The sequence below is a fragment of the Talpa europaea genome, assembly GCF_964194135.1.
Source record: "Talpa europaea genome assembly, chromosome: 2".
Taxonomy (NCBI): domain Eukaryota; kingdom Metazoa; phylum Chordata; class Mammalia; order Eulipotyphla; family Talpidae; genus Talpa; species Talpa europaea.
The window spans coordinates 6,203,745-6,223,524 of record NC_140068.1 but is presented as its reverse complement, the minus strand read 5'-3'; the positions used below and the strand labels follow the sequence as shown (position 1 = coordinate 6,223,524).

The 19,780-nt window shown below is 41.6% G+C and overlaps 1 protein-coding gene across 1 annotated transcript in view; it reads left to right on the top strand.

The window, feature by feature from the left end:
- Window positions 1-3,266: 3,266 nt before the first annotated feature.
- Window positions 3,267-19,780, top strand: part of SYNE1 (spectrin repeat containing nuclear envelope protein 1) — a gene marked incomplete at both ends in the record, with an annotated part of 158,373 nt that continues 141,859 nt past the window's right edge. Inside the window, 4 exons of the mRNA XM_084259624.1 lie at window positions 3,267-3,473; window positions 4,553-4,693; window positions 12,020-12,187; window positions 12,400-12,561. Coding sequence (XP_084115750.1) covers window positions 3,267-3,473; window positions 4,553-4,693; window positions 12,020-12,187; window positions 12,400-12,561 — 678 coding nt within the window. The remainder of the gene's footprint in view (window positions 3,474-4,552; window positions 4,694-12,019; window positions 12,188-12,399; window positions 12,562-19,780) is intronic.

Sequence of the window (19,780 nt, the reverse complement as noted above, 5' to 3'; positions counted from 1 at the left end):
AGAGGCCCAACGGAAGAATATTTTTATCATTTCCATGTTACTAATAAGAAAACAGAAAGTGATTTTTTTGTGTATGTGGTAACTTTGATTTGTAGCACTACCGAGTTTCAGCAGTAAAGCTATGCTTGCACATCTGTGTACAGGACAGATGTGCTCATCAGCCCTGAAAGCCTTGTTTCCACCCGCCACGGTCTGGTCTGAGTGACTCCTTTACCCAGTTCATCCCCCGTCCCCACTCCACTTCCTGTCTGGTAACCACCATTCTGTTGTCAGAATGTAAGAGTTTGGGGTTTGGTTTTGTTTGTAGATTGGCTTTATTTCTTTATCTTCCACGTATATGTGAAATCATGTGACATTTTCTTCCTCCATCTGATTTATTGCCTTAGCATAATCCCCTCAGTGTCCATCCATGTTGTCACAAATGACAAGATTTCATATTGCTTTATAGCAGAGTAGTATCCCCTTGTGTCTACATACCAAACCCTTGTCCATCCACCCTCCTGTGGGCACTTAGACTGTTTCCATGCTTTGGCTATTATAAATAATGGTGCAATGAACATAGGAATATGTATCACTTTCTAAATCTGTGTTGTATTCTTCACATAAATACCCAGAAACTAATTTTTTTGAATGGCTTTCTAAACAGCCAAATCTAGTAGCTGAGAGAAATCAGATTCTAATCTAGTATTGTTGGCTCCAAATTCCTTGTTTTTTTTTTTCCCACTGTCACAGAAACTCTTTGGGCTACCTCACTGTAGACAAGAGAAGAGCTAGTTAAGGAAACAAGTCAGTTGCCCAATGTAGACATTCGTTAGTTAGTTTTGTCATGTGGTGTGGAACACATTTTCATATGAATAGTGATGTGTTCCTGTGTGAAGTTCATTGTATGTATAAGACAAACACAGGAAGGAAAGCGCTGAGTGAAGAATGCCTGATTTATGATAACATAAAAGTTGGGAAAAATGCTTTTTCCTGTATTGTTAGTCTATTTTTAAAGATTTTTCTAACTTGAGGTGAGTCTAGCTACCATACAGATAGCTTTAACTCATGAAAATAACAATTTATTCATTTCTAAGGAATTCACATTTTTTTGGTCATTTTTCATGTATTTAATTTGAAATAAATATCCTGCCACCTTTAACTCATAGGGAAGAGGATACGCTGATGTCTTAGCCTGTCACCTCCCATGGAGGGCCGCCTCCTGAGGGCAGCCTTCCTCAGAGCCCATTGTGCCTGAAATTCCCACCTTCTCATCGTTGGTAACTATTTTCAGAAATTCCCAGTAAAAATGTTAAATGCACGTCCTTCCTAAGAGGAGGTGCTTTAACCTACTGCCACTGTTTGTTTTTGTTCTATGTGACCAGCCGGCCACAGAGCTGAGAACATCGGCAGGCTTATTCTTACACATGAAAGCTCTAAAATGCTGTTTCTCCAAGAAAGTCATGTGGGTAACTGTGAAATGCAGATTCTCACAGCCTAGGAAAGCAAAATCTTTGGAAGTGGACTCTAGATTAACATTTTTACCAAACCAGGGCCTCCCTGGTGGCGCAGCAGGTTGAGCCCCACACTGTGAAGCTGTCCGCAGCTTCTTCAGCGGGGGTTCGATTCCCAGCCGGTCAGGGAGAAACCCATATGGCACGGCAGACCTCTCCTGACTTGCCCGCTGCTCCCCTCAGCAGTGTATTTCAGTCAATCTGCCTGTTCTGCTCCCCACTCTGTCTCTGGTGAATCCTCTCACACTCCTACGACTCTGACCTGTACCCTAGCTCTTGTATAAATAAAAATAAATCTTAAAAAAAAAACATTTTTACCAAACCAGATATGATTTATACAGGATCAAGCTGAGCGCTCCAATTGAGTATATGGGCTGTTGCCTTAAGCCTGGGCACAGCTTGCACGGACTGGACCAGGGGCCATGGCCAGAGGGTAGAAAGGCTAAGACTAACTCTTATTCATACAGAGTCCACCTGTGGGGCAGGCCCATGTAAGAAGGCCTGCTGGAATGCCCTACTGTGAGCTGGTAGACCTCTTCAACAGCTGTGTGCGAAGTAACGATAATAAATCTCATTTATTGAACACCTATGTGGTAGACACTAGGTCAGGTGCAGTAAGTAGCTATTTAGTCATTATTTAAAAAAAAAATCCTACTTAGGTTTGATTAAGTATCCAAAGTCCTAAGATTAAAAAAAAATGATTTCTGCTTTTTGTTATCCTTATTTTAAAAATTCTTAGAGGATGCTGGAAATCAAGGACAGGATGCTGGCTAAGTCTGGGGGACTGCCCCCCGCCTCCTGCCCTGCCTTCTGTCAGTTTTGTTTGGGAGGGAAGAAACAAAGAAAATAACAATAATAAAATTGTGTGTCAGTGGCACACACATAAAATATAACATGGAGAGTTATAAACAGAACCATTTTAAAGACTAACATTTAATGTCTTTGTCACAAAACATGTCCTCTGTGGACACTAAGTGACAGCTTTTCAGGCAAAGCAGCCCAAGCAGAACAGAGTAATGGTTTTTACTTTTAGGATTAATATTTGGAAACATACATCTTCATTTTTAAAAAAAATGCATATATCTTATAAGTAAGAAATACACTTTTAATATTATAGAATTGCCATTGTAGGTTATTATTTAATTTTTTTAAATTTAGAATACTTAAGAAAAACTACACAGAATAATCTAATAAGTCCAACAGCAAATTAATTTAAAAGCCATTGAATTGGAACTGAACTGCGTGCAAAGCTCTAGCTCGAGGCATGATGGAGAAAGTGCATTGGATAAATGTGCAAAATTCCATTTGCACACACGATTAAGTTTTCCTTTGCAATATTTTGCTGATCTAGAAAAAGCGATTCGTGGGGTGGGGGGACAGGCTGGGGGCGCCCAAGGAACTGACAGGCAGCTTCTCTGTGAAGCTGCCTGTCACAACCCAGTGCTGAGGCATCTCCAGCCTGGCGAGCGTGCCAGGCGCCGCATTTTCTGCCCTGGGAGTCAGCCCATGACCTCATTTCCGTGGCATGAACCATCGAGCGAATTTCAGGTGCTTGGGCATTTTAAAGGGGCGGGTTCCCGGGTGCACGGCGTGGGCTCGGGGTGCGCGTGGGGCCTCGGGGCCCGCCCCGGCCGCGCCCCCCGCGGTCCACATCCTGCGCCCCGGCCCTGTCTGGCGCGGCCCGGGGATCTCATTGGCCCGCCCGGGAGGAAGATGATCGCGCCGGGTTCTGTTTCCTTTTGATGCTGCTCTGACACCGGGCGGGGGTGGGAAATGTTTCCCCAGGAGCTGGCTCAGAAAATCAAGGGCTACCAGGAGCAGATCGCCTCCCTCAACTCCAAGTGCAAGATGCTGACGATGAAAGCCAAGCACGCCACGATGCTGCTGACGGTCACCGAGGTGGAGGGGCTGGCGGGGGCCTCGGGGGACCTGGACCCGGAGCTCCTCCCCGCGCCCGCGGCCCAGCCCTCCGTGGTCATGGTGAGTGGGGGCGAGGCCGGGGGCGCGGGGCCCTCGCGCTCTTGCGCAGCTGCCTGCTCGCCCCGGGGCTCCCTGCTGGGGCGCAGATCTGCACCTTGCAGACTAGACCCGAGACAGTCTCCCCAACTCTGACTCCGTGGGGCCGAGGCCAGCCCGTGTAAACAGTGACAGCTGACAGGGAGCTGTTTGCAGGAGGCTGCTCTGCCTGACGTGTCGAAGGTCGGCCTGGCCTGTCTGGAGTTCAGCAGCCACAGCCAGGGGCCCCCCCGAGCTTCAGAACCAGCTCCTTTGCAGCTTGCTTATTTTCTGGGGGATGGGAGCGCCATGCACCCCATGTTTGTGCTTTTGTGCATGTGTTTTCCAAGCTGAAACACGGGCTGGCTAGATGTGTATTCTGTTGTGTGAATGTTTATAAACGAGACAAGAGAAAAGTTAGGAATGAAAAACAAAAAAAAAATCAGAAGTTTACCTTTGGATTAAAATAAGTTCCAGTCATTTCTAATCTACAGCATTATTTTCTGATCACTTTGCACCTGAAATGTATTAATTATTTTGGTAACTGTAAGTGTTCCTGTGCTGTATGTTTTCCACTGATGTTTGCTTGCTGGGGTCCTGCGTAACTGTACCTGAACCCTTCGGGGAATTTATTACTTTGGGTGCCTATTTGGAACTCGAGAATATTTGGAGCTAGAATATTTGGAATGAGATATCTATGAGAGACGAAGCTTTTATCTCATAGACCTGTCGCTCAGGTATGATTCTTGATTTTCTAGTTATTTATAAAGACAAAAACAATCAAGAAAAAGAAAAAGACATATTTAATCAAAAACAAAACTCTGGAATGGTTTGTACCACCTCTTCCTGGCATCATATTTGTTGCTTTTACAAATGGTCCCTGGCGTAGTATTTACCTGAGGACAAAAGCTTTCAATACTAAGACAGAATTTGTGTGTGAATTTGGGGTTCAGTAGTTCTAACCTTTGTTAGGTAATTTCTGTTTTGACCTGTGCCTCACCAGGTCTTTTGCTGACAAAGTTAATGCCTTTTCATGTCCCTTTGGGCTACGTTTTATGTGACAGATGACTGCAGGTCGCTGTCACACTTTGCTGTCCCCTGTCTCTGAGGAGTCTGGGGAGGAGGGAACCAACAGTGAGATTTCCTCTCCACCTGCCTGTCGCTCCCCATCACCTGTGGCTAATCCAGATGCTTCTGTTAATCAGGTACGCCCACTGCCAATCCTCTACCCAGGTCTCTAGTGGCTGCAGCACTCCATTCCCTCGGCTTGGTAGATTGCGGGTATGGACCTTACACTAGGCGGACACACCCTCTGGAGGTCTGTGACACCCCTTGGGCTCAGAGTATCCGCTGCTCCCCTGGGCTGGAGCAAGAGATTAAGTCCCAGATTCACAGCCGAAGAAGGTCCTGTTCAAAAGCTTGTGGGCTTCATTTCTCATTGCCATCTGTAATGGAGTACTGCACCCTGCCAGAGAATGAAATGTTGGTGTCACGGTTGTAAAATAACATGATCCTTTGCTATTCTAACATGCACTGAATGTGGTTTTTGACACTTAACAGCTCAGATTTGGAAGATGGATAACTTGTGTTCACCATATCATACTTTATTTACTAATTGTCAGCCAATTGAAGAGCTGTCTGCCAGTATAAATATCAGAATGCCTAAGTAGACTTAAGTTTTCTTATTTCCTATAAAATAGGGATAATGCCTCGTTGCTATGAGTTCCTCAGCTTACCTTACATTAAATATAAACTCTACTTATTAAATATGTAAAATATTTTCATGAAAAATATTGGATAGAAATAAAAAGATGTTTTTGCAATAACCAAACATTTTTAGTGATTGTTAAGTAATGCTTACTTTTTCCTTTTAGCCAAAAAGCTTAAAAAATTAAATTATGTTCGATGGCGTTTTGTTAAGTGTTCAAACAAGCTGAGATTTATTATCGAGGGAAAGACACTGAACAGGGCAAATGTTTGATAAGCTTATATTATAAATGAATCACATAATTTTTATGTTAAAGTAGAAACATTCAAAATAGAATTTGTGTAATAAACAAATCTTCCTCCGAGAGAAGTGGAGAATAAAATTGATGAAATCTTTTAGATAAAATAATTCTCTTGGTAGAACTCTATATAACTCCAGGGAGTTTTCAATTCAACCACTTAATTATTAGCTACCTTCTGCACAGGTGCTTAGTGTGAAATCTTGTGTAGGAATCCAGAGAAGTAACTAAGAATAGGGGAGCGTGTCCTCTGCCCTCCAGAACCTCCCAGTCTAGTGACAGAAGTGGCCTGGGCCAAATAATAACAAAAGAGAGGAGAGGAATTTAAAACAAAAAATAAGTTTCTGGGTGATTTTAGAACTTGTCCTAATTCTGATTTTAAAATACTTATTACCCATTCTTTGACATTATGCTCTTCCCTGTGGTCACATCACAGATATTATAATCAGAAAAATAAGGCTGGCACCAACTGTTTATAGTATAGGAACATTTCATCCTATCTTAGATGCTAAACTTTATTAAAATTTCCATTTTGAACCATAAACACTGGCCTGGAAACAAACACTATATGAAGAATATCCCTTTTCTGAAATTCTGTTTTTATTTTACTTCTTGTAGAATGTCTTCTAATGTGCCCTTGAGAGTACCCTGGAAAAGGTTAAATGTGCAAATATTTTAATGATTATGACTTAATTGTTAAGCTCAATCAACTTCTAAAATTCTGAGTGAGATTAGGCTTTGTTGTAATCCATTTTGATATCCTTCCCCTAGTCACAGGAAAACATTAATTAAATCACATTGTTAACCTACCACACTTGTGTGTGATGTTGCCAATTTGGAAAAAAAAAATATATTTAGCTTATGTCAGACGTTATATTCACAGGAAACTGTTGAAAAGCTTGATGTGGCCCAAACAAATCAATCCGTTGTTTTGGGTGCATTTTATTCTTATATAATGGTAATGTAAATCAGAAGAAGGTGAAAAATAACAACAAGGCCAGCGATGCCTCGGATTTATTTTCTTGAAACTGAGGAGAACATTGAGCATCCCTGTAAGTTCTAGTTTTCAGACTCAAAACACTGTACAGAATGTGCACAGCTGTTTCAGTGAGCAGCCAAATATAACTGCTTTATAAAATCACAGCTGTTAAAAAAAGGTTTTGTGCTTCTGTAAGTAGCTCTCCATTATATAACGAGCTGATCTCCCAGTCAGCGGGTTCCATCTCTGACAGTAGCTATTAACTGAAATGTGATAGTAATGGAGCTCACTTGAGGCTAGGAATGAGCAGGCAGCCCCAGAATGTGCAGCAGGCTTCTTGACCCTCTTCCAAACAAGCCCAACTTGGGCGCCTGGGAAGAGCTGAGAGAACTAGAAGTTTGAAAAACGTGAGAGTATGATAAGGCACGCAGCCCAAAACTCAGATGGGGTGCAGCTTTTCCTCCACTCAGCTGAAAGTCCCTGAAAAGTCCCCAAATCCTCTCATTTGTTATGAGAACAAAACATTTTCAGTCACAAGATTGTGATAATCAAGTGTGAGGTTAGTTGTGAGAATACTTTTTAAACTGGAAAACGCTGTTCAAATCGTAGCTTTCATTTTCCAAACTTGTTTCCTTAGGAATCTACTGGATAATGATTCCCATACCTTAGGCGCATGAGCAAGAAGAGACATTTTGCTAAGGTGATCCTCACTAGCCCAGATATTTGGTATTTTATTTAGTACTTGTAGGACTGATAATTAAGTTTACTGAATCTGTGTAGTCCATAAATAGATCCAAATTGTTGGTGTACAAAAGGTGATGATGATTTTCAAATCCTTTGAAGAAACCAGGATTTGTTCTTCCTAATAGCCCAGAGACAGAGACACACACACATACACACCCCCCAGAAAAAAATTTTTTTTTTGAAACATGTATTTTATTCTATTTTGGGCTCCTTTTTGAAACTTTTAATAGAGTATTTGATTTGCAGTTTTTACATTTAAAGCATCATCTTGCTTTTCTGTGTGGACAGTAATGCAGGTTACCCATGACAACACTTGACTTTGAGCTACTTGGCTCCACTTACGTTGGATTTTTTTCTATCTGTGGGTTCCACGTTCATAGATTCAGCCCACTATGCATGTTGGTTAGTTGGTTGAATCTGTATAACTGGTGTATGGGGAGACCAACTATGAATTATACATAGATTTTGACTGCTGGAGTGGGCATCCCAGCCCCCCACCGCTTTGTTCAGGGGTCACAGTCTTCCATGCACAGTCATGTGAGTCACTTCCAGGCCACTCTGTATCAGTGGCCCCAACAGGCGACAGCATTCAGCCCACGTGTGCACCAGGCTGCACCATCCAGGTTCTGCAAGGATGAACTCGCCTAATGGTGCATTTCTCCTGCATCCCTGCCACAAGGCTCCGCATGACTGTTTGAGAATAGAGTTTACATAAGTGCTTTTCTGTCTACAGATCTCTAGGAACATACATGTCTGTCTGTTACTTGCCAAAGACTCCAAACTTGCTCAGAGTCACACTAAAGGTACTTCTCACACAGGTGCTTGTGGTCTGAGTAAGAGCAAGCCCACCATGACAGTTGGGTGTGGCAAGTACTATGACAGCAGGAAACACTGGGTATTTATGAGAGGACACAGAGGAAGCCCCTAAGCCAGGTTGGGGTCCAGTAGGAATCAAGCATCACCTCTTAGTTTTGTTTTTTTTCAAAGATTTATTTCTTTTTATACAAGAGCTGGAGTACAGGCCAGAGGTGCAGGAGGGTGAGAGGATTCACCAGAGAGAGCAGAACAGGCAGACGACCGAAATACACTGCTAAGGGGAGCAGCGGGCACGACAGGAGAGGTCTGCCACACCATGTGGGAATCTCCCTGGTTGGCCGGGAATAGAACGGGCACTGCAAAGACTGCAGACGGCTTCACAGCACTACGCTCAACCTGCCGCACCACTGGGGAGGCCCCATCACCTCTTAGTTTTGAGAAAGGAGTGCAAGTAGGGTTTAGTGCACTCGGGTGTAGTGAAATTTTTCAGGTAGAAGGAACCATATGTAGGAAGGAAAACAACCCATCAAGACAATTGCACAATCTCAGTATAATTAGACAAACATGGATTTGAGGGAGAAAGGGGGGAAACGAGGCTGAGAGGGATACAGAAGTGATCAGGAAGCACCCGAATAACACACAGAAGAGTTTGCACTTTATCTGAAAGCTAGTAGTTAACCATTGAAGGAGCTGCAGTAGAAGCTATATATAGAATGGAGTTTTAGAACAGATCATTCTGGGTCAATGTGGATAGGAGGTTGGAGATGGACAAATTCAGAACCAGACTTGCTAGTTAGGGACACAAGTTGTACAATCTGACGCCTGGTGCACACTGGTGATGTCGTTAATTGAGAGAAGCAGCTGAGGGATGGTGAAGACCCAGCCAGCACCTCCCCACGTAAAGGAGACAGCCTCTCCTTTGGGATATCTGGAACCACGTGGACAGAGTCCATGCTCACATGCCTCTGGTTTGTAAGAGAATCCATGAACTTGGATTCTTATGAAATCTGTCTATCTCCATAAAGAAAAAAGTGTAAACAACATAAAACACTGGAGAAGCCAAGGGAACACATGTAAGTCAGAGGCAGCCCGCAAGGTGCCCATTTGCAACCTGGAATCAGGAAGTTGTTGCTGCAGTGGAACTTGCACCCATGCTTTGGCCAGGGTGTGCACCAATAAAACTTCATCCTTACGTAAGTGGGTGGTGAGGGTGAAGGGAAATAGAGAATAAATCCCACGTTTACAGCTTAGGTGAGTACAAGTTCCATTTATTGAAAGATGGATAATACTTTATAGTTTTTTCCGAAATTCTTTTCTCATCTTGGATTTTTTTTTTTTAATTTTTTTTTTAATTGCCTGGGAATATACACAGACAACTGGCTCTCTGAGTCTGGAGCTTACAAGTCCGCCAGTATTTAAGAATGCATGGGGAAAAAACTACTAAGGAAAAGACTAAATGACTAGGGATCTGGGAGGAAGATGAAAGTGTTTCCAATAGGGATGGACAGTGGTATGGCAGGCGTGACATTCAAGCAAGAGAAGGGCTGGAAAAAAAAAAAAAAGTCATTTCATAGAAAAGAGCCACTGATGTGGCAACTACAATGCCAGTGGAGGCATTAAGGCCAAGGTTCAGTTGGGAATTTTGAAGTGGATTGAAGGTGAGAAAATGAACCTATTACGTGCCAGCTACCATTTTCAGAAGTTGGACTATGAAGTGAAAGATGTTCACAACCTTGTGTGCAAGTATATTCACTTGTGATGATCAATTCCGAGGTGGTTTGTGGCCCTTCCTGATATATGTCATCCAGCAAGAAAAAAATGAGGAAAGAAAGCACATGTAGGTATTTTCAGATAGAGATTTGACTCTTCATGCTGATGAGAAAGTCAGAAGGGAGAAGGATCACAGGATATTATAGTGCATTGACTTTGAAAAGCAAAGGTGGAAGGGATTCTGGGAATAGATGTGGAGGGCCATCCCTAAGAAGAAAGCAGGCAGGCATTTTAAGACAAGGAGAGTCTGAATTTGGGCAGATTTTTAGAAATTTGAGAAGTTGCAGGAGTATCTCCTTGATGGCTTCAATTGTGTGTGTTCACGTACACTTTGGACAGAAGAGTTGGACTGAGTCATGACTGGGGTTTTCCAGAGAGGGGAAGCGGAGCGTAAAGTTGCAAAGGAAACAAAGGTGTAGACAAGAGGATTTAAGCAGCTTTAGAAATAGTTCAAAGTACACCGTGGGGTGAGCTACTTTTAGTGATGACAGGCTGTGGCGTTCAAGGATGTGGAGAACAGGAGTGGGGTGGGTGCGAGTGAGCACGAGCGGAGATGAGAGCCGTAGTGGGGCAAGTAGGCACAGGGCAGGCAGGGGGATGGGGCCCTGGAGGCTGGGAGGCTGGCAGCAGCCAAGACCCCAGCCCCAGCCCCAGCCCCAGTGAATCTTTCTGCTTTTTCTGGGCTCTCTCTGGCGTCTTCCGTGGTCTCACCTTTTCTGTAGTCACTTGTCCTCTCGTATCTGACTCCTGTCTCTGAGTGACGCCACACTGATATCCTTGGCCTCTAGGCTCATGTGTGCACACTTGCGCATGCCCACACACCCATGCTCAGGTGTCCCTAGTCAGGCATGTGTGTCCCACACTCACAAGCCCCCTATGTTAAGGAGATCAAAACCTCAGGTAATGGCCACAAAGGCCAATGTGTAAAAACCTGACTGACTTCCTTACCCTACAGACCCTCGCAAGGATGCAAGAATGCCATGGTCATCCACTCAAGGTGGTGACGGGGTTGGGACGGAATTCCATCAACCATGTTAGAAACTTGTCTGGAAGCCTCAGCAACAACAAAAAGGGTAGAACCTTCAAAGCCTGTCCACATGGCTTCATTTAAACCTCAGAATCAACCGGTGATGTGCAGATGAGGGAACACAACTATCTAGACACCTAGGAGGAGACTTTCCACTGGAGTCTTAGGTGTTAGACACCTGTCTGAACCCTTCCTGCTGTGCAGCCCTGCTCCTGCTTTCCTGCTGACCCCCAAGCACCTGGCCCCTTCCTCCACTTCCCATGGTTTCTTGGGAGACTGGGGTCTGTGATATATTTTACCAAGACAGTATCAGAAAACTCAAGTATTTTAAATTAACATAATTATCTTCAATGACACTTCAAAAGTAGCTAATTTTATAATGGCAATTCCCAGAATATAAACATAGTTCCCCAATTCAATTTAAACTAATATACAGATAAATAATCATAAAAACAACTAACAACTCATAATTATGTCTTGATCTAGTAAATTCCATTATCAATGCTAATAAAATGCAATGTTACCTATAACCCAAGAAATGAAAAAGAGTATTCGAAAGCCTGGTTTTTCATCCTATACATAATTGCTTGTATACGTACAGGAATGGAATGAAAAGAAACCCTTTTTTTTTTTTTTATTTGTTTCCTAGAATAGTTTTAACTCCTCCATTACATTTTCCCTTGTTTTAAATTAAAGTAGTTACATTAATTTCTGTGCAAATTGATCTTGCAAACATTGCAGTTTGGACTCTACCTGAAAAATTGCTTTCTAGATTTAATTTCATTCCAGTTAGGTATTTTTTAACTAGTCAAAACTAATTAACACAGCAAACAATAATTTAGGAAATAGTTTATTTAGATTCTCTTTTTTTTATTTTGCTGGTTAAATATGGATTCTGCTTAAGTCCTTTGTGTTTTCATTTTACCAAATACAAGAATGGGTTTTGGCAACTTGAAATGTTGGTGAATGTCTTCATTTTTAAAATATAAACTCAAATTCTAAAGCAATTATAATTTGTGTTTAATTGATATTTAAATTCTTGTTACAAGAATAACTAACTTCACTAGTTGGCAGCTCCCCAAGAAAGGGCCAAACACTAAACCTTCACTCCACATCACTAATAGCACCCAGAGTAGTAACCTAAGCACTGTTTTCCTTCTGCACTCAGTGCTGTGTTTTGCGCCCACAGGATATTGCTTATTACCAAGCCTTGTCTCCTGAGAGTTTGCAGACAGAGGCCGCAAGGCTTCACCCAAGCCTGTCGCCATCCCAGGCACTCTACGAACCAGGCATGGAGCCATCAGCCACTGCTAAGCTGGATGATTTGCAGCGTTCTTGGGAAACCTTAAAGAACGTGGTAAGCCTTTAAAATGTCGAATCGTCGAAGCCCACCAGACACAGATTACCTGAGCAACTCTCTTACAAAACCCATGCGTAGAGTTTTCATATCCGGCCCACAGTTGAGTACCCTCTGTTGGGCCACTGAAGGAAAGTGGTGAGGAAAGACATGTGGTAATCTAGAAGATAAGGGGCTGGGAAGCATTTGGTAATATCCCTTTTCTTCTTTAGATCAGTGAAAAGCAGCGCACACTCTATGAAGCTCTAGAACGCCAGCAAAAGTACCAGGACTCCCTCCAGTCCATCTCCACCAAGATGGAAGCCATCGAGATGAAGCTCAGTGAGAGTCTGGAGCAAGGCAGGAGTCCAGAGAGCCAGATGGCTGAACACCAGGTAAAAATAGCAATGACTTCTGTTCCCTGCATGATTAAAATGGGTCAGTCTGGTGCCGGGTTGGCCCGCCAAGCCTGTGTTGGGATTGAAGACAGACTTGTTTTTTTTATTGCATCAGTTTCTATAGAGTAAACAGGTTTGAAATGAGGGTTGTTTCCACCATGGGTTCACAGAGGTATCTAAGATAGAAAGAAAGATATTCAGGAGCTCAATCTAATTAAACAAAGTGACTTTTTTGCTTTTATGACACAAAAAGTTTATTTCCTTATAGTTGCCAGATTGTTTTTATTTTGTGGTGAGCCATTATTGTAAGAATGAAATGTACCCCCAAACTACCTTCTCCGGGTATTTCTGTTTTAAGCCCAGCACCTGTCCAATATCACTTAAGAAAACAAGTCTCAGATTTCAGTGGGCAAAGAACTGAAGGTGAAGAATAAGGGATTCCAAGTTATAATCTGATAATTGTTCCTGGCATGAATCATATTATTTTTAAGTTCTGTAAAGTGGACAAAGCTTGAGCTTTACATGAGAAACGATTACATTAACCTGATGATGTTATATATGGCATCAATTTAAAATGTATGCTAAGAAAGTACATTTATTAAAAAATCTGGTTAATGCTTTAGCAGTATTTTTGGGTGTACTATTAATGCACAGTCAGGTAGAAGTGGCATCTAAGGGTTGAGATGGACCTTCAGCTGAATATTCAGTGCTTGTGATGTGGAAAAATGCTACCTTCCTCCACCAGGCCCAGGAGCGTGGGACAACCCCCTAAAAGAAGGGGCAAACAGAGATGTCTTTAGACACAAATTAAGAGTTAAAAAAGCATGATGTGATATGTGTGCTGTTTAATAGCAAAATTCACAAATGTAGAGACTTAATTGACTTTGTTAAAGTCAATATTTTGTTAAAGTCAATACTTGACTGCCTGATCCACGAATCAGGCAGTATCTCATGTAGATTCTGCAAGGGGCGATAGAAAATGGAGTGTATGCATAGACAAGGAAGTGGGGGTGATAAGATTATTAGCAAAAGAAAAATAATGTCCAGTAGAGCCATCTTCCCTCAGGAGCAGGCAGTGTGAGCTCTTATCATGCGGAACACCTCACTGATTTGGTGCTGATTTAGAAATTCCTGATTAATTGTTTAGGCTTAAGCTGTCGGGACAGGTTGACACTGCGTTGAGACTGGGTTTTAAGACCAAGTAGGGACCTGGCAGGAAGGATTCCAGTTGGTGCCAGTTCTTTCTGGTTTTTAACAATATCTGTCACGTGCTGGGAAGTTTCTCAGCTTTAGGAGTAAAACTCCATACTTTTTCTCTCCTCTATGTCTTTATACTTATGGAATCCAGAATATCCTTGGGATACATTGCATGTGCTTATGTGTCATCTAAGAAAACATGCATTCTTTTATAATATAAGGCATTTCAATACAACATAAAAATGAGATAATTTCACCTAGAGATAGCCCATTGAGCAATAGTGGTTTTAGGTTTTTACATTCTTGTCATTTCTTCAGATAGAGATCTAAGTGCTTAGCATCCATTTTTAGCTTTTATTTTGGTTAAACTATCTTCTCTAGCTCTTTCTGCTATCCCTAAGCCACTCATAGTCAACCTGGTTTGGGGAAGATGCTATTCAAGTTTGAAATTCAAATTTCTGTTTACCTAGACAAATTAATGAGGACAGGCAAGGACTTAGGTGACTTCTGTTTTCTTTCAAGTCCCATAGTCCCCTTTGATTGCTGCTACAGTTTCCTAATTGTCAGTGGTCACTTTATTGTCCTGTGAGTGGGTTGTCTGTGTCACCAGCAGGGTGTCCCTGGGGCTCTGTCTACCCTACTGCCCACCACACCTATATTTCACTCTCTCTGGAGGGCAGGACAACTTCCCTTCCTCTGCTTACAGCTTCCTTTAAACATTGAAAAGGAACTTGAGATAATTATGCTGAGACTGGGCTGAAGTGAGTTTGAATGCCACATACTCAGATAATCTGGAGCCAATGCTCTGGGTCAGGGTTTGCATAGCCTGACTTTCCCTTTCTCTTTGTCGTCTCTGCCTTTGTCCAAGGCATTATTCCTTGCCCCAGTTGGCCGCAGCGTCCATGGTGACCCTCTACTGGTTCCCACAGAATTTATCAATAGGAACTGCATGAAAGCAGATGTTGGTGGCTTGCCCTGACATTCCAGAGTTCCTGAAAATGCCAATTAGCCCCCAGTCATCACCACCGCCCTGCTCATTCATTAGTATGAAATCACACATTAACAGACCGTGGAACAAAGTTACTATTTTGTTCAAGGAATTTAATGGAGAAAACTAAAAACTGCTTGTTAGTGCTAAGTAGTATATATGAGAAATAAATCTGTGAATTTTCTTGTCATTAAAGCCAAGTCACATGACTTTTTGTCCTGTAATAAGTTGGCAGTGGAAATGCTAACAATGATGCTAACAATTAATGCTCTAGGAGAGGGAAAGAAAGCATAAATAATGTATAATTTCTCAGATCACAAATGTAACATTTTCCATCGGACCTATTTTATTTACTTTTACTATCTACTTAAGTTCTACAAATTCTGGGACAGGACTGCCTGCATGAAAAACTAAGGGCATCACAATGTCTAAATTAGTTCTAAGCTTCTGGATTGATACTTAAACAGTTGCAAGCACTGTTGGAGAATTACTCTTTCTAAACTCGAACTGGATATGGCTAAGAGAATCCACTATGCTTTTTATGCCTAAAAATGAATGGAAACACTTTGTTATTTCTTTCCCAAGGCTTTCTGGAAGTATTACTGTTTCTTTAAACATCTGAGCTTATTCCTATATTTCCCTCCTAAACACTTACCTAAACCTACTGAATTTGGGTGGAATTCTTTGTCTTTCCTATTGTCCTCTCTAAATTGAGTTTTAAGCCAGGACTGACCTGTGGCTGTGAGTTATGCCCTCTGTGCTGGGGGCTTTGTTTTCAGGGGCAACTGTAGGTTTGGGGATATGTGCTTTCTTTGTCACACTAAGCTTGGCGACATGTGGTAGGCAATGCTCTGAGGTTCTTTTGTTTTTGTTTTTTTAATATATATACAGCTGGAAGTTTGAAGCAAACCATGCTGATCTGGACAGTTTTGAAAGTCACAGTAAAATTCACATTTAGTCTATTATTGGTCCAGACGTGATCCATGTTTTCTCTGGAGTGAGTTAGTTTAGACAAGGTAGTCTGTCCACCATGTAAGCATCACATATACACCTTCCTGGTAAACGCAGTTCAGGAGCTCAGAGCCATGTATTCCGTGATTCTCTGGTTGTTTGGCATGAGGTATTTCGGGAAAGCAGCTGGACACTGTTGGGGACGAGTTGTATGGTGAGAACATGCTTGGCTTCTGATTCGTCTTGTTCTTTACATGGTATAAACTAACTGTCTTAACGTGTACAATTCAACAGCATTTAGTGCTTTCCCAATGTCATATCACTGCCCCTTATCTGACTTCTAATCATTTTTGTAAACCTGAAAAAAAAAACTCACCCCCACTGGATCTTGGAATTAAAAACTATCATGACCTTCCAAAAATATTCATTCTAGGCCTCCCTGGTGGCCTAAGGGTCAAGTCTCAGCATCATTACCACTGTGGCCTGAGTTTGATCCCCAGCCAGGGGGCTTCCCACATATGGTGCAGCAGACCTCTCTTGTCTTGCTTGCTGCTCCCCTTAGCAGTAAATTCACCTGTTCTGCTCCCCACACTGTCTCAGGTGAATCCTCTCACCCTCCACTTCTCACATCTTTGGTCTATACCCCAGTTCTTCTATGTAGTTTACTCCCCCTGAAGAGCAAACTGAAACTTTCCTCAAAGAGGCTGAAAACCAACAATTATAGAATTCCTGACTCTACTTACAGAATATTGAGAGAGCTGCTTTAGAAGATGTGAGTTTGAAACAAAAGCTGGTGACTTCACTGAGCACCTGTTTGGTCCAGTCCACTCTCTAAACGAGGAGGCTCTTTTCCTGCTTGTTTCCTGACTCAGGCACCTGTTTTATGTACCGTGAATTAGAATGAATTCAACTAGCTGTGTTGACCCACTGCTGTGTGCACAACTGAAATCCACATTTTCCTTGCTATAGGATGTAGAAACCTGTTCTAGGGGTGCAGTGAATTACCAGAAGGTACAGAAAACAGCAATGGATTGTGGGCTAGAGTGGTGGGAACAGATCACAGGAAGCTCTGTCAGGTCTTATTGGTGACACAGCGGGAAAGGGAGATGTCAGCAGGAGTGGGCGGGAGGCGCTATAAATGAAAAAGTGAGAGTAAAGGAACAGGGGCGGGGGGGTGATGGTGGTGTGGAGGAGGGAGGGGGCTTTTCTTGCTTGCACAGACAACACTGCCAGAAAAAAAAGACACAATGAGGTCAGTTTAATTATGAGAAGACTTTATATAACACCAAATAATGTGGATTTTTTACTTTTGAAAGTCAGAAGCCAAAAGATGATTATAAAGTTTATGGAAAATGATTTACTGAACCAAAAGCATTTTGAATATATAAGAAACAAAGGAAGGTCTATGGATTCATTAAAGTCCCATAAAAAAATCTGTGCAAGTTCTTTGGTGGAGATTGCTAAGATAATTCTAAAATGTATTGCAAATGCATGAAAAAAATATATATATACACACATATATATATAATCAGGGTCAAGACATGTTTGAAGATGAGTCAAGTAGTACAAATTTCAAAGATCCAGGACATATGATAGGTATTACTGTCACAGACAACTGAATGGAGCAATAGGACAGGATTAGTCTCCAGATACTTAGCTGATGTGAAAAACTATTGTGCAGGAAATCTTGTCCTGAGACTATCCACCTGTGTCTATGCAGGTATCTCCTTTTTCCATTCTTATTTTTTCCCTCTAATAAACCTGCCCTTTTATATGCAAAAACAAAAGGAATGGCAAGAAAATAAAACCTCCTTGTTTAATCCAGTGAATTGGACCAAACAGATGGACAGTGAAGTCATCTTTTCAATAAATGATGTCATATTAAAAAAATAATTTGACCCCTTCCTATTCTTGACACAAAAATTAAATTTAGGTAGATTATAAATCTAAGTGCAAAGGTTAATTTTTTAAAAAGTGCTGCAGTCTATAGTAAACAAACTTTAAAAAATATTTTTGACCCACCACAGGCCAATATTTTAGTAAAATGAAATAAAATACTGCAGAATAGCATGTGAATGGCAAGTTGTGATAAAAGCTTCTTAATACTTACTTGCAATATCTTTATCTCATCATGAACTGGTGACAAATGTTTTGCAGAACTGACACCATTTCATGGACCACAGTTTTCCTAGAAGATAACATGTGAGAATGTTCCTAGCAGATAACATGTGAGAATATATTCGTGAGCTAGGGGTAGACAAAGGTGTCTTAAACAGAACACCAAAAGCCCTAAATTTTCTTTTCTTTTTTTTTTTTTTAAGATTTTTTTATACAAGAACCAGGGTATAGGCCAGAGATGCAGGGGGTGAGAGGATTCACCAGAGACAGAGTGGGGAGGAGAACAGGCAGACTCACCGAAATACACTGCTGAGGGGAGCAGCGGCCGAGACAGGAGAGGTCTGCTCAGCACGTTGGTATCTCCAGGGCCAGCGGGGATCGAACTGGCACTGCAGAGGCTGCAGACAGCTTTACAGCACTGCACTCAACCACATGCATCACCAGGGAGGCCCCCTAACTTTTCTAATGAAAGAAAATATGGATACATTAGATTATAATAAAGTCAAGAACTTTTATTAATCCAAAGACATCATTAAGAAAGTCTTTTCTCACTAAAGGGCCACCATGTCATATTTGCATACAGAGATCAAAAGAAACACAAGCACTCCTATCTAGAACCCATAAATAACTTCACACATCAATAATAAAAGACTCCAGTAGAAAATGGACAAATGATTTTTAGCAGAAGTCACAAAAGAAGATACCCAGGTAACCAACAAGCATAGGAAAAAGGGCTCCACCTGATTAGACTTCAAGGAAATGCGAATTAAGAAATTTAGACAGCATTGAGATGTCACTGGGAACCCACTGGAAAGACTGACATTGAAAAGATGCACAAACCAGTTGACAGTGGAATATGATACAGCAATGAAAATGAAAAGCTCTTTCTATGTGCAACATAAATGACACAAATCATGACGGAGTGAGAGAATCCAGACACAAAAGAAAACATCAGCAGGATCCTTCTCCAGATAGATTAAAAATTGGCAAAAGTGATGTTTATAGTTAGCGCTATGACAGTCTTTGGGAAAGAGGTCTAAGGAACTGGTAGAGTTCTGGTATGTTCTTTGTCTTGATCTGGGTGGTAGCAGAATGAATATGTACATACAATGTGTGAAAATTCATAGAGCTATACATTACATTTTTCTAGATATATATAATAATCTCAAAATAATAGTTTATTTTAAAAAATCAGCTGGACATGATGACACTTGATATGAAAGAAAGAGAAATTCTGTTTCCTTATTGAGGCCCACCCTCAGGAGTCCTTGTGCTTACAGTCTGTAGTCCTATGAAGGGGTAGAAATTTCACAAATAGGGCATCTTGGGAACTATAAAATATTAGTGAAGAGGAATCCAGTATTTCTTTACTCAGCTGACATCCCTAAGGTAAGACCTGTTTTTTTAACCTAGCATTCAACCCTAAATAATATTTTTTTTCGGTCAAGACTCCATCTAAAAAGCAGGTCATACAATATAAAAAATGCGAACTAAAAGCCATGTAGAATTGCAATCAACTTTAAGCAGGGAAATAAATACAGCACTATTGAAGCAGAATAATAGAGAGATTTTTAGTTTGGGTGCTCAGGGAAAAAAACTCTCTGCAGATGTAACAATTAACCTGAGACTTGAAGGATGGAGAGAACCATCACACACAGAGTGGTGAAGAGAGTATTCCAGCATGAGGGCACAGGGCATGCAGAGGCCTTGAGACCAGAAAGAGTCTGGGGTGCTACAGTAACTGAAGGAGGCAGGAATGTAGTGAGTGAGATGAGTGTGCTACAAGAGGTAGGCATGGGTGTGACCATCCAGGTAGCTACTCCTTACAAATCAGGACTTTGAATTTTATTTTGTAGTCAATAAGCAAGTAAGTATTTTAAAGAAGGTGAGTAAGAGGAACTGATTCACCTTTTTAAAAGTTCACCTTAATTACTTAATGAAGAGTGGACTGTAAAGATGAGA